This window comes from Haliotis rufescens, unplaced genomic scaffold (genome assembly GCF_023055435.1).
Source record: "Haliotis rufescens isolate VD_foot unplaced genomic scaffold, xgHalRufe1.0.p SCAF_13, whole genome shotgun sequence".
Taxonomy (NCBI): Eukaryota; Metazoa; Mollusca; class Gastropoda; order Lepetellida; family Haliotidae; genus Haliotis; species Haliotis rufescens.
In genome coordinates this window covers 11,945,235-11,959,892 of record NW_025963813.1, presented here as the reverse complement: position 1 = coordinate 11,959,892, position 14,658 = coordinate 11,945,235, and the positions used below count along the sequence as shown (strand labels likewise).

General features: G+C 41.4%; 1 protein-coding gene across 1 annotated transcript; it reads right to left on the bottom strand.

Annotated features, from left to right (window-relative positions):
• Nucleotides 1–758: 758 nt before the first annotated feature.
• Nucleotides 759–11,029, bottom strand: LOC124139100 (ciliogenesis and planar polarity effector 2-like). Its single transcript, XM_046506122.2, has 5 exons — nucleotides 10,660–11,029; nucleotides 9,158–9,301; nucleotides 5,748–5,872; nucleotides 4,451–4,587; nucleotides 759–3,661 (listed from the first exon to the last, which is right to left on the bottom strand). Exons 1-5 carry the CDS (start codon nucleotides 10,766–10,768, stop codon nucleotides 3,415–3,417), a joined length of 762 nt encoding a protein of 253 aa, XP_046362078.2. The 5' UTR covers nucleotides 10,769–11,029; the 3' UTR covers nucleotides 759–3,414.
• Between the last annotated feature and the right edge of the window lie 3,629 nt (nucleotides 11,030–14,658).

The window sequence follows — 14,658 nt, the reverse complement described above, 5'->3', positions numbered from 1 at the left end:
ATACATGTAATTTTTTCGTGCTTATACCTTTAGATTGTGTTCATTGTATTGTGACCTAGATGAATTTTATTTTGTTCGATCCACTGCATGTGGCCAATTTATTTCAATTGTACATCTACTCGAGGCTGTTTGCTAGTCTGTATGAATAATGTTAAACTCTTACTAATATAAGTAGTCCAAAATTTGAGATTATTTTCAATTGGAAAACGGGCTATTGCACAAAGAGCACTCACTAACTGGAGTGCTCATTACACTGGACCACAGAGGCATGTCATACATACCACTCAAATCTTTTTATCAAGCTGTCATGACACGACAGATAAACTATAGGTATGAAAAAATTTGGGGTTCTTAAAACTTCTTTTCAAAAGTGTGTGTGTGTATATATATATATACTGTAAATCGTGAAATTAATGCGTCTCCAAAAGAATGCGACCACTGGACCCTAGCCAAAAATGCGACTCAATATGAATGCGACACCCCCTCCTCTCAGGCATCAGTGGATTTCTATCTAAAGATGTCCTCAGTCAGGTTTAGAATCCTCACATTAATCCAACCTTACATTAATCCAATCACACGCCAAATAGCACCGCTTATTAGCGCTGAATAAAGTACTTCCACAAAAACAATACATGCGCTCAGTGATGACATAAGTGACTAGAACTCTTGTCTTGTCTTGATCCCAGCAGTGACAATTCACAGGACGTAATTAGTGTTTGAATGACATTGTTTATATACTTTTTATACAAGTGCTGCTCAAAAAACAGTGGTGTGGAATATATCAGCGTATGTCTAAGTTGGTATTTTTGCTATCCAAAATGTCTTATTGTTGATATAAATGCGACGTTTAAAAATGCGAGCAAAGAACACATGAATTTTTCGCATTTAATTCACGCTCACGTTAATTTCAAGATTTACAGTATATTGGAAATAATTTACTGTTAAGTTTTGCATAAAAAGTATAATTCATATCATTTAAGTAAAAGGAATATTTTAACCACATACAGCAAAAGGTTGTGTTAACCCCCACTCACTCTTCTCAATCCAGTTTCATGTCCGGTTGTATTTTGGCGCACAAACAACTGTTGTCTTTATGTTTTATGTTGATTTATTCATGTACACAAAACACCTATTTTGGCATAAAATGTCTCCAAATAAAAATGTACTTTACAAATATAGAAGAATCTTTGTTATCTGTTTCCATGGTTAAAAGTATGACTATATTCTTAATAACTGTAAATGCTTAAACATTGTCTGTAATAACATCACAGCATCAGTATTCTGACCATATATCTTCAAAACTTGCTTTTGTTTTCTGTGAAATCAACCTTCTTGTCCAACTCTCCTTGCACTGATTCCGAAAACCCTAAAAAAGAAGAATGTCGAAAAGGGAACCAATGCCTTCGTTCAATATGTTAATGAAAAAACCTGGTCACCTTCAAGAACACGTGGCATGTCAAATGTATCTTCCCTTGTTGTTTTCCATCAGTATATTTGTGTATTCAGCAACATGCAAGTTTGTTGTCCATGAGGCCTTGTCCCATCAGCCTGTCCTTCCTTGTGTCACACTGAACCCTTTCCGATGGAGCAATGCACATGCCATTGTCGTCTGTGATGACAATATAAGCCACAGGGAGCTGGCTGAAGTACTACTGACAGTGTTCAACACCCCTGACTTCAGCAACACACTATCCTGTTGTCCATGTGAACCCTGACTTATGAAAGACACTATCCTGTTGTCTGTGACCCCTGACTTCAGCAAGACACTATCCTGTTGTCCAAGTGACCCCTGACTTCAGCAAGACACTATCCTGTTGTCTGTGACCCCTGACTTCAGCAAGACACTATCCTGTTGTCCAAGTGACCCCTGACTTCAGCAAGACACTATCCTGTTGTCCCTTGTTCCTTGACTTCAACTATACACTATCCTGTTGTCCAAGTGACCCCTGACTTCAGCAAGACACTATCCTGTTGTCTGTGACCCCTGACTTCAGCAAGACACTATCCTGTTGTCTGTGACCCCTGACTTCAGCAAGACACTATCCTGTTGTCCAAGTGACCCCTGACTTCAGCAAGACACTATCCTGTTGTCCCTTGTTCCTTGACTTCAACTATACACTATCCTGTTGTCCAAGTGACCCCTGACTTCAGCAAGACACTATCCTGTTGTCCAAGTGACCCCTGACTTCAGCAATTCACTATCCTGTTGTCTGTGTCCCCCTGAAGTCAGCAATACACTATCCTGTTGTCCAAGTGACCCCTGACTTGAACTATACACTATCCTGTTGTCCAAGTGACCCCTGACTTCAGCAATACACTATCCTGTTGTCAGTGTCACCCCTGAAGTCAGCAATACACTATCCTGTTGTCCCTTGTCCCTTGACTTCAGCTATACACTATCCTGTTGTCCTTTGTCCCCTGACTTCAGCAATACACTATCCGGTTGTCTGTGTCACCCCTGACTTCAGCAATACACTATCCGGTTGTCTGTGTCACCCCTGACTTCAGCAATACACTATCCTGTTGTCCCTTGTCCCTTGACTTCAGCTATACACTATCCTGTTGTCCCTTGTCCCCTGACTTCAGCAATACACTATCCGGTTGTCTGTGTCACCCCTGACTTCAGCAATACACTATCCTGTTGTCAGTGTCACCCCTGACTTTAGCAATACACTATCCGGTTGTCAATGTCACCCCTGACTTCAGCAATACACTATCCTGTTGTCAGTGTCACCCCTGACTTCAGCAATACACTATCCGGTTGTCTGTGACCTTTGACTTCAGCAATATGCTATCCTGTTGTCTGTGTCACCCCTGACTTTAGCAATACACTATCCTGGTGTCAGTGTCACCCCTGACTTCAGCAATACACTATCCTGTTGTCAGTGTCACCCCTGACTTCAGCAATATACTTTCCTGTTGTCAATGTCACACCTGACTTCAGCAATATACTATCCGGTTGTCAGTGTCACCCCTGACTTCAGCTATACACTATCCTGTTGTCAAAGTGACCCCTGACTTCAGCAATTCACTATCCTGTTGTCTGTGTCACCCCTGATGTCAGCAATACACTATCCTGTTGTCCCTTGTCCCTTGACTTCAGCTATACACTATCCTGTTGTCCCTTGTCCCCTGACTTCAGCAATACACTATCCTGTTGTCCGAGTGACCCCTGACTTCAGCAATACACTATCCGGTTGTCTGCGTCACCCCTGACTTCAGCAATACACTATCCTGTTGTCAATGTCACCCCTGACTTCAGCAATACACTATCCTGTTGTCAGTGTCACCCCTGACTTCAGCAATACACTATCCGGTTGTCTGTGACCTTTGACTTCAGCAACACACTATCCTGTTGTCTGTGTCACCCCTGACTTCAGCAATACACTATCCGGTTGTCTGTGACCTTTGACTTCAGCAGTATGCTATCCTGTGGTCCATGTGACCTTTGTTCTGTGATCTACCAGCCAGTAACACATCCCTGTGCCACAGATGCTCACAGATTGAGTTTAAGATCGGCAGGATGTCACTCAGATCATTTCGACTGTCCGTGTGATGGTATTCTGGAACATTCTTGATCTTCAATATAGGTATTTTCCATGTGCTTTCAAAATCACGAATGTCCCTCTGCGTTATCTCGCTGTGGGCGTGCTGATCAAATCTGAACTCAGTTAAGTTGGAGTTGTGAGGAAAGAAGCCTCAAGGGAAACAATTTGAGTGAGTGAGTTGGGTCTAACATGTTTAACGCCGCTTTTAACAGTATTCCAATTATATCACTGCGTGTCAGCTTAATGTGGGAGGAAAGCCCGAAGTGATGCAGGTCTCAGATGTTAACCACTTCGGTGAAACCCACGAGCACGGGTATGGTGCTGACAAACCTTGAAACATAGTCAGGGTGAACCGGGATTCGAACCAACAATCATTGGTTTCCGGCGTGCCCAAGGGACGCAACTCAGCACAGCGAATCGCGGCGTCTAAGACGACTGGGCCACCCGTGTCCCCACTTTGAGAACAGAGAACGATAGATATGTTCTGGGAACTACTACAATACAACATATACACATACCACTCGAAATAAATTAAGGACCACTCAATTCTTTTCATATAACTGTAGTTCATCTGTCATGCCATGTTCCATAACTTCTTTTGATAAGTTTTTATAGTATATTTAACCCACAAAGCCACTGTAGCAGTAGGATACTTGTACCTCCCATAGACGAAGATAGACTTCGACTGATGGAGCTACAACCGCTGTGTGAAATGGTGTAAAGGGAAGGTTATCAATGATCCACATTGCCACGGAATGACCATCTTCCCAAGGCAAGAGAGTTAACTGACTTTTAAAAGTCCAGTTTCCACCCTTGCCTTAGATGACTGGGCCAGCCGTGCCCCCATTTGGGCTGGTAGATGTTCTAGACTAAAGTATATTTATTCATATGAGAAAGGATACTTGGTTCCGATGACCACTTTACACACACCATCATCAGGATCAGTCAGTCTCGTGATGAGCTGGGGGATCTCCTCAAAACTGCCCTTGTCCACGAACGAGAACAGGAGGAGGATCCCATCCACCTTGTCAACACAGGCCTGGAAGTAGACAATACAAGGTGTACAGGACTGACATGGTATATTATACAAGTTGTTTACTTCTGACCTGGTATATCATACAACTTTTACATGACTGACATGGTATATGATACAAGTTGTTTATTTCTGACCTGGTATGTCATACAACTTTTACATGACTGACATGGTATATGATACAAGTTGTTTATTTCTGACCTGGTTTGTCATACAACTTTTACATGACTGACATAGTATATGATACAAGTTGTTTATTTCTGACCTGGTATGTCATACAACTTTTACATGACTGACATGGTATATGATACAAGTTGTTTATTTCTGACCTGGTATATCATACAACTTTTACATGACTGACATGGTATATGATACAAGTTGTTTACTTCTGACCTGGTATATCATACAACTTTTACCTGACTGACTTGGTTTTTGATAAAAGTTGTACACGTTTGAATTAAAATTTGAGTGAGTGAGGTTTTACAATGTTTTAGCAATATTCCAGCAATATTACAATGGGGGACACCAGAAATGGGCTTCACACATTGTATCCTTCAGTGTAAGAAACAAAAGCTTTAACCACATGGCTCCCTCAATATGGAGGGCAAACACTTGGACTTGTCATTCCTGGAAAACACCTCATTTTTCCTTTATTTCAATGAACCTGTAAATCTTTTCAGAAATCACATAAGTACATACTGCTAAATTTTCAGTTCACTCTCCAACCTTACAGTTCTGGAAAAACACCAAAATAAACTACCGTATTCGACTTTATTAAGCGCCCAGGGCACTCTCAAAATTTGAATTAGGGGGCTCTTATTAGAATATTATTTTGGTGGAAAAAAACAGAGTTGAAAGATAAATATCGTTATTTATGCTGAAATATTTATGTACGACAGATATATTTTTCCATAATTTAATTGCCCATAATTAAGGGTGCATATAACACATGAGTGTGTATTATACGCGAATAAATAAATCTTGTGTACATTGATCAATCAGAAGGGGTGCTAATTGAGATTGTTCACAATCCTATATATTAGCAAAAGTCACTGTGGCCGCTTATTAGAGCGGGCGCTTATTACGTCGAATACGGTAAGTGAAATATAAAAAGGCCTTGTATTGTTGAGTATGCACTGACTGACAAGACACACAGACAGACGTACCGGGAGAACATGATCAAACTTCCTCAGTGCGTTCTCCCCAGCATCCCACAACTGAATGTTGAAGAGCACCGTCTTGTTCAGTTGAAGATTCCGAGCTGGCATATATATCGTGCTGGTCTGAATTCCTGCAAATTAAGAAAGGAGTGGGTTTAACACTGCTTGGAATGGTACTGCAGTCATGGTTTGCACAGAGGAGTTGGGTTTAACACTGCTTGGAATGGTACTGCAGTCATGGTTTGCACAGAGGAGTTGGGTTTACCACTGCTTGGAATGGTACTGCTGTCATGGTTTGCACAAGAGGAGTTGGGTTTAACACTGCTTGGCATGGTACTGCAGTCATGGTTTGCACAAGAGGAGTTGGGTTTAACACTGCTTGGAATGGTATTGCAGTCATGGTTTGCACAGAGGAGAGGGTTTAACACTGCTTGGCATGGTACTGCAGTCATGGTTTGCACAAGAGGAATTGGGTTTAACACTGCTTGGAATGGTACTGCAGTCATGGTTTGCACAGAGGATTGAGTTTCAACATTACTCCAGCATTAATACGGCAGGGGACACCAGAAATGGGCTTCACACATTGTACCCATGTTGAGAATCGAACCTGGACATTTGGCGTGATGAGCGAACACATTAACCACGAGGCTACACCACCGCCCCTTGTGCAGAGGGTTGGGGCCCAAGTTGCAGACATTTACAACTGTTTTAAAACCCAGGAGCCAGTGATAAACATACTTTCTGACAACTGTGCATCTGAAAACACTAGATCACAGTATGATTCACTCATGAAAAACTGGAGATTCAGACATCTAGCTCATGCATAAATGACACTCACCTTGTTCAAAGATTGATTAAAATGATTATCCTTGTTGCCACACTTAACACATGCTTAACTCCCAAAGCACACACCTGAACATCTTTATGAATTCCTGAAAACAAACACCAGTGTGCGAGCTTAGCCTCAATTTTGTAATTGATATCTTTTCCCGTAAAAACCAAGCCTCGTTCTCAAGTGCGACCTACAAACAGTAAATACAATTTGCTAGCAGATGACATATTCACTCTATAGTCTCTGTCAACTGGAGTTTTTAAACAGAGGTTTCTACTGAAACAACTTTTTTGTACTTTTATTAGCTTTCCATGTTACAAAATATATTCACTGGATATTAATGCTTTTCACCTGGATAATAAGGTTTATTCATTTCATGATGAGGATCATCTTTTTTTAAATTGTCCCAACTGTATGCATACCTGACAAGGACGACATTGGCTACCATAATGTTACGATGTCTTACATTTTTCTCAGGAGGAATGCCATTATTTTTTCTTTTGTTTCTATTTTTTCTGACTTGTTGGATGGCATAAATGCACATATATTCACAAGATGCAAAATTCTACTAGCGTTTAAACTTCTATATAATATTAATGCATACACAAGCCTTATTGGTATAAATGTACTCTTGATATTTTCCACTTGAAAATTCATTAGTTATAGAGGTGCCAGAATTCCAATATGTTCATACCTTTCTTGACAAATCTCCAGTGGTGTCACTTGGAAGTCGCATCATGATAAATAGTTAGTAAGAGACTGGTATTCCAAGTGAGTTCCAAGAAAATAACAGTTGAAACACACAATTTAGCCATGACCGAGCATAAAAATGCAATAGCCAAGGTATAATCCAAAAGTAATCGTCCACCACAACAGTAAAAGAAGTATACTGCTACAGCAGACGATAGGTTTGAGCCAATCATTTTACTGATAGAGGTCACGTGACTAAAATCTTGACAACTTCCGGTGGTGTGAAGGGTTACTTTCCCTAATTAAAACTAACAAACCAATACATATTTGAGATTTAAGTTCTGATTTATTTAAGTGCAAATGTCTGTTCAGTGTGATAACACTGACAAACTATGTCCAGACAGCTTAAGACAGAAAGAACCAAATGTCAAACACCACAACCTGTAAACCATCAGTTTAGACCCCTGACACACAAATTAGTCCCTCAATGACATATCAGTCAACTCAAATTTAAACAAACGGTGTTAAACTGCCCTAAAGTAACATATCTGTCACTAGAATGTGATGCTATCAGTAAGATGCCAGATTTATTTATGTTTCTGGCCGCTCTGTGTGGGACTTCTTGGTCACTTCGAGGGGGAAACTGGGGACTGTCTTTTATCCAATTAAAAACATGTTTACATTTGTAGCTCCTCCTGTTTTAAGTTGGATATAGTAAGCTTAGTGATCAGTGATTGCAGGAAACATAGGAATTGGCCCCTCCTCCCTTTAAGATAGATGGAACCCATATTTTTGTGAATGACTTCTACCCTGTGAGAGAATATTTTGAGGTCACGTGACTTCAATAAACATGTTCTCACAGCCTCTACAGTGCATGGATGGGTTATATTTAGGTATTATTTTGGTAAATTGACATATGTGGAAATGGGAAATATATGAATACATTACATGTACATATAGGATTTGTAATAAAAGGTTTATATGAGGTAGGTGTAGAGCCCAGGATTTTTCACTTCCTGTGACAGGGGCTGTGACATCACTATGGGGCCTTTAGCATTGAATCTATTTATAACCTGTGTGAAAGCGAGGCTTGGTTTTCATCTATAAGCGGTAACATAGCCTGAGCTCGCACACTGCACGCCATCTCTGGTGTGGTTGGTTTTCTAATGCTCACCTCCCCCAATTTCATGCAACATTTTCTCATCATTCCTCCACCACTACCCAATAGTTGTGTCATTTTTTCATCCCCATTCCCCAAAAAATCAATGTAAGGCAAAAAAAAAAGATGTCCACTGTGTGTCTCACAAAATGACCTGAAGGCCCACTATTGTGACTCAACTGTTACAGTTACCATAGTAACCTCAAGCCTCACACTGAGCTGAAGGTACACCCATTCTCATTAAAATCAGATCTCACTTCTCGCTACCGCAAAACAAAGATCTGAGGACATCCCATTACGGGTCACATCAGACCGACCTTACGCGACCTTTGACTGACCAATGGAACGACCAATCAGAAGGCAGCTTTCTCGTGCTTTACGGCACTAATTTCAAATTGACGACTACGCTTCGAAACATATTTTGACAAACTCTCGATTACAAATTTGAAACCTAAACAAAAGAACATTCTTGAATGGCTAATAGATAGTCTACATTGTATGGATTCAGTCGTTAAACCCATAACTATCGTTTTCGAGGTTGCATGATTAAAAATCACATTCCGACTGTCACTTTATCTGGTAAGCAACGCTCTGATTGGTCGGATGAAAGGTCGTTCTCACATGACCCCTAATGGGTTGTCCTCAAATCTTTGTTAAGCGGTAGCGAGAACTGAGGTCTGATTTTAATGAGATTGAAGGTACACCACATGACATGGGTACAGTAACCATAGTTACCTGATGTCTCACAATGAACGGAAGGTACATCATTGCCACTCAACTTGGCTGCAGTGCTTGTCTTCCCCACGCCAGTCTTCCCCACAAGAAACAATTTATAGGTGAATTCTTCCAGAGAAGGAATGTTTGGCCTCTCCAGTAAACCTGAGACGAAAACCAGGAACAAACGCGCTCAATACAATATTCTCAGTTCTCTTTCCTTCTACACATGACTGTGATATCATCAAATGTTCATAATCATTTGCAAGGATTTGATCCTTACATAAAAATATCTATACTGGCAACATTCTAACTGGGCAGGTAAGTTTGGTGAGTTGCCAGTCTGGCTATCTGTTCAGATGTTTTGTGAATATTTAATACTGGTTCATAGCATGAGCAACACACATGGACTTCACACAAAAATGTACCTAAGAAATCACAATCTGTAAGTTTTTAAAGTGGATTTATGATACCTAAAATGATAGGGTATCAAATTTGTCCGTGTACTATGCGGGATAGAAGATCTGTTTCAGTTTCCACTTGTCGTGTCAACCTGCAAATCAAAGCAAGCCCGCTTAGGATGTTTGACAGTGAACAGGGCAACTTATCTGAAATCACTGTTTCTTAGGCAGGTTTTGTAAATGAGAACCACTTTTATCGGATTTAATTTATTTCATTTCCGCTAAAAAGTGATCATTCAACCTTGAGTCATCAGTCCAGACTGTCAAACCAGTAAGACAGGTTCTCGTCTTCGAATGCTACTAGCCTAACATCTCTCCTCTGATCAAGGCTGAGGACCACCCACATGGACCTAACCCAGATTAAGGAAGGGGGTTCAGCAGTCAAGAGGCCGGGTCTTGTCTTGACTGCTGAACCCCTCAGGGCTCTCAGGTAAAAGAGGGTTTTTAGTTTTCGTCATCAAATGTTCCTGTTTTCACAACTGTTATAACTCTGTGAACAGATCAAAGCAAAAGCCATGTCAATCCACTGCAGTACACTGGGTCTGACAGACTTGCGAAACGATTAAATGCCTGCCTTGAATAGACACCGGATCAAAACATATTCCTCAGGTACTCAATAGTCAATAAATGTATACTGAAACGAAAGGCATTATCATACAAAATGAAAAACACACACATTTTATTTAAACTACACATTCCATCTCACAATGAGTGTGAGTGAGTATGTATGGTTTTATGCCGCTTTTAGCAATATTCCAGCAATATCACTGCGGGGGACACCAGAAATGGGCTTCACACATTGTACCCAAGTCGGGAATTGAATCCGGGTCTTCGGCTTGATGAGCGAACGCTTTAACCACTAGTCTACCCGACCGCCCCCCTCTCACAATGAATAAACGCCTGCCTTGAAAAGTTGAATAGAAACTGAGTGTAAGACTATTTGAACATGCTGAAACAAATAGAATACCGGGTGTGAATTCAAGGATTTATGGTACACAGCATGCTGGAATTGATAGGTGATGTAGATACGTGTTTTTTTAAAGTGTAAGAATATTATAGTACCAAATGTTTTCCTCTTCAGGCCATTATTTTGCATAAAATGGCTGAAGACCTCCCTTCCTTCTTGGCTGCGGTACCAGTCTAACTGAAGTAGCGACCCGGGGGGGAACATGGCGGGACGCTGTCTGTATTAGCTGCAACCTTCAGGGTGTTCGCCAAATAATTCAAGTTCGGTTCTTTCAGGTTCAAGCTATCAACACTCTGGTGCCTGCCTGGGTGCAGCTTGGTCAATTTTCGACTCGTTGCGCATGCAAAGTGTTTTCACGGTTTTATCTTCTTATATGCTATTCAGAATTTGGATGTATAGAACATAATAACTTTAGGTAGATCTACCTCATGTTCAAAGAGGCGAACTTCCAAAAATGCACTGTAAACAAAAGGCAGATAACTCTACCTCCACGTTTTTCTTGGTGTACCGCTAATAACAGACAAACTCGAGGATCTTCCAAGGCTGCTGCTGGAAATTCATGATATTTCTATTGGACTGTTTTGTTTCAAAGAACAATACTCCACACTCCAGTAAAGTAGCAAAATGTTCCAATATAACGTTAGATCAAGTTAAAAATATACAGAGGATATTTGTATTTTCTTGTCAAATAACACTTTTATCTTCCCGATCAAGTGACCTGCAAAGTTATCATGAGTGGCGCAGAATAAAATTTCAATAAAATTTCCACTTTGCAGGTCACGAGATCAGCTAAAAGAGTTATTTGACAATAAAAAGACAACTGTTATATTTATTATGCCAGGTTTTCATGATATTACTCTATATTTTAATTTATATTTGGAGATAAATATAGTATTTCATCAATAAATGAACAATGCAAATATATAGTATTTCATAATAATTGCATACTAATATATACAGTTAAAGTGTGTTATTGACATATTTAGCTACGAGGTATTGAAAATCCTCGACCTCGGGACCTGCATCATTATTCAACTCGGGCTGTGATAATACATAATTCCGAGATTTGAAAGGTTATTCTCAGTATACAGCGGCTATTTGGCTTTTATGGTGAAATAATAGCTACCAAATGAATCAGAGCTGGTCTCAAGGTTACAGTAAAATGATGGTAAGGGCCCTGCCTCTGAAAAGTAGCAATGCGTACTTCCTTTCTAATTTATATAACTCTATACAATCAGCGTGTCCACTCATTCAAACGCGCCATGTAGATCCGGGTTAGAATAGAACCCCCGAATTCTACAGCTTGTCTTCGGCGGCAACTAAGTTGGATCTGGTGGTCAGGGTCGGATTTTAGCGTAGAATGCATGTCAACCTTAAGTTCCTTAAGTGTGCCAAGGTCCCATGATAGGTTCAAATGCCAGATTTAGTCTAGATTTTGACCCTTAGTTTGTCAGCATTATATCGGGCTCATGCGTTTCATCAAAGTGAGTGAGTGAGTGAGTATGGGTTTACGCCGCTTTTAGCAATATTCCAGCAATATCACTGCGGGGGACACCAGAAATGGGCTTCACACATTGTACCCATGCCGGGAATCGAACCCGGGTCTTCGGCTTGACGAGCGAACGCTTTAACCACTAGGCTACCAGACCGCCCCTTCATCAAAGTGACAAACGTCAAAGATCAGCACCACTTCGGGATTTCTACCAGTGAGTGAGTGAGTTGGGGTTAACGCCGCTTTGAACAGTATTCCAGTTAAATCACTGCATGTCAGCTTAATGTCGGAGTAAAGCCCGAAAGATGCAGGTCTCAGACGTTTACAACTTCGGTGAAACACCCAAGCACGGGTATAGTGCTGACAAACCTAGAAACATAATCGGGGCGAACCGGGATTCGAAATCACGATCATAGGTTTCTGGCGTGCCCAAGGGACGCAACTCTGCACAGCGAAATGCGGCGCCTGGGACAACTGGGCCACCCATGTCCCTTCTACCACTTTTAGCCCAGTTCAATAAGTCAGTTTTAAATTTGAACATGTGATGAAAATTTTCGACATGTTTATGTGTGTGTTGAATACTTTGTTGTTGTAGTGTACTGTCATCATTGTGAAGTAGTACATAATTTGTATTGTGTCTTGGGCGATGAAAGGGGTGGTATTGTATCCCAATTGCGAAGATCGATTCTCATGATGTCAATCACTGGATTGTCTGGTCCATAGGGCACCCTTTAATTTCGAGCCTTGGGACCTGATTCGGGGTATAAGGCAGTCTCAGCAAATACCCTTAAATAGCACTTTGTCTGCTTGGCTCGATCCTCGGGTGCATCATACCAACATATGTTAAAAGATTGTGCTCGCATTATGGGATAATGGAAGGACCCGTGAAGATCCGGGGTAGAATAGGTCTTCAGCAACCCAGACTTGCCGTACAAGGTGGCTATGCTTATCGTTTGAGACGACTAACGGGGTCGGGTGGTCAGGCTCGGTGACTTGATTGATGCATGTCATCGTATCCCAATTGTGAAGATCGATTCTCATGATGTCAATCACTGGATTGGAGTGCGGCGTTAAACAACAAACAAACATGGACACCCGCCATAACGCCCTGAAACGGACACACCCTTTATATTAACGTTGAACCCAACTCACTCACTCTGTAGTTGCAGACACTTAACGTGAGAAGCCCTTTCTGTTCTCTGCCTGTGGTGATGGTATAAGGTTAAAACTCCACCTTCCTGTTCCCGAATACTGTAAGAACCAAATAAAACACTTTTTATGTGAGTGAATCATGCCGCCACAACTACTTCATCTGAATCACGGCTGCGGAGGTTAACCCCTGGATGCCAGTATGACATACAGTAAAGTTATAACGAACTCAAAGGGACTACTAATTTTAGTTCATTATAACCGTAGTTCGTTATAAGCATACAGCATAACTACAGCAAATAGCCAGGACCAGAAAAGTAAGTTCGTTATATCCGTAAGTTCGTTATAAGCGTGTTCGTTATAACCGTAGTTTACTGTATGTATCCTTGATCTTCAACTCTCACTTGGATCAAATTCAAACAACATCAAGACATTCATACACCTCACATTTTCGATTCAGAGGAAAAATCTCTGTTCTATGATTAAAAGAAGGAGCCAAACCCCTTTTGGTACGCCGGATGCTAAACCCTGAGTGGTTCTCCGGATTCCGCAGTGCAGTACGCTGGATGCCATGACATGCTCATCTGGAACGCGGATATCAATATTTCAAAGGGGGCTTTTAAAACCTAAAATAAACAAACAATTATCTCATGTTTGTAGCCTATGTATTTAACCGAACCTCTACAGGCACCATACCACTGGGTGATAGAATTGATGACGATACTAGATGTCACATTGTAACCACAATTCCTCGGTGTATTTTATGAGTGAGTGAGTCTGATTTAACGCCGCTGTGAACGCTGTGAGTTATATCAAGGCGTGTGGGCTTGATGGAGGGAGAAGCCCGAAGTGATGCTTGTCCTGTACGTTTATCACTTTGGTGAGTCCCACGGCCGATGTATTTGGCGCTGACAAACCTAAAAAGAATCTGGGCGAATCTTGGGTTCGAATCCATAGGCACCTGGCACGCCCATGGGACGCAACTCTTCCCTCATACCCCGTTGGTTTTATAACAACATGGGTCTGTTGGGTACAACAGGGTGGAACATAATGTTTCGGATTATAGGTCATTGGGTCATTCGTGACCAACTCGTGTTATTCCGGGACAACTTCTTGCAGGTCACGGAAAGGGACGAGTGGTGACGAATGGTCGTTGGGACAGACACACCCTCTTCTGCAGCCCGAGCCATCGTCAATACTTGATGGATGGGTTTGTTGTATTCATCACGATCCCCCATCACCCATGGTTACATACAGCCGCGGTGTGGTGTGATGAAGTGACGCGGGTCTGTTTTCATTCAGGTGATGAGGCCGTGTCCACAAGATACAAAGGTCAAGGATCCCTACTCAAGTGAAGAACTTTGTGCGAACCCAACCCTTGACTGATCTTGAAACAATGCATAGCGTAGATGGTAGCAAGGCTATTGGACACAATCTACGCATCTCACCGAGG

Bases quoted from the DNA above. Each gene is read 5' to 3' on its own strand.
- LOC124139100 (XM_046506122.2), bottom strand. From the start codon at position 10,768: ATGTTCCCCCCCGGGTCGCTACTTCAGTTAGACTGGTACCGCAGCCAA. The intron at 9,302-10,659 runs GTACTATAATAT...TTTTCGTCTCAG, and splicing joins CCTGAAGAGGAAAACATTTG to GTTTACTGGAGAGGCCAAAC. The intron at 4,588-5,747 runs GTACGTCTGTCT...GTCTACTTCCAG, and splicing joins AGTTTGATCATGTTCTCCCG to GCCTGTGTTGACAAGGTGGA.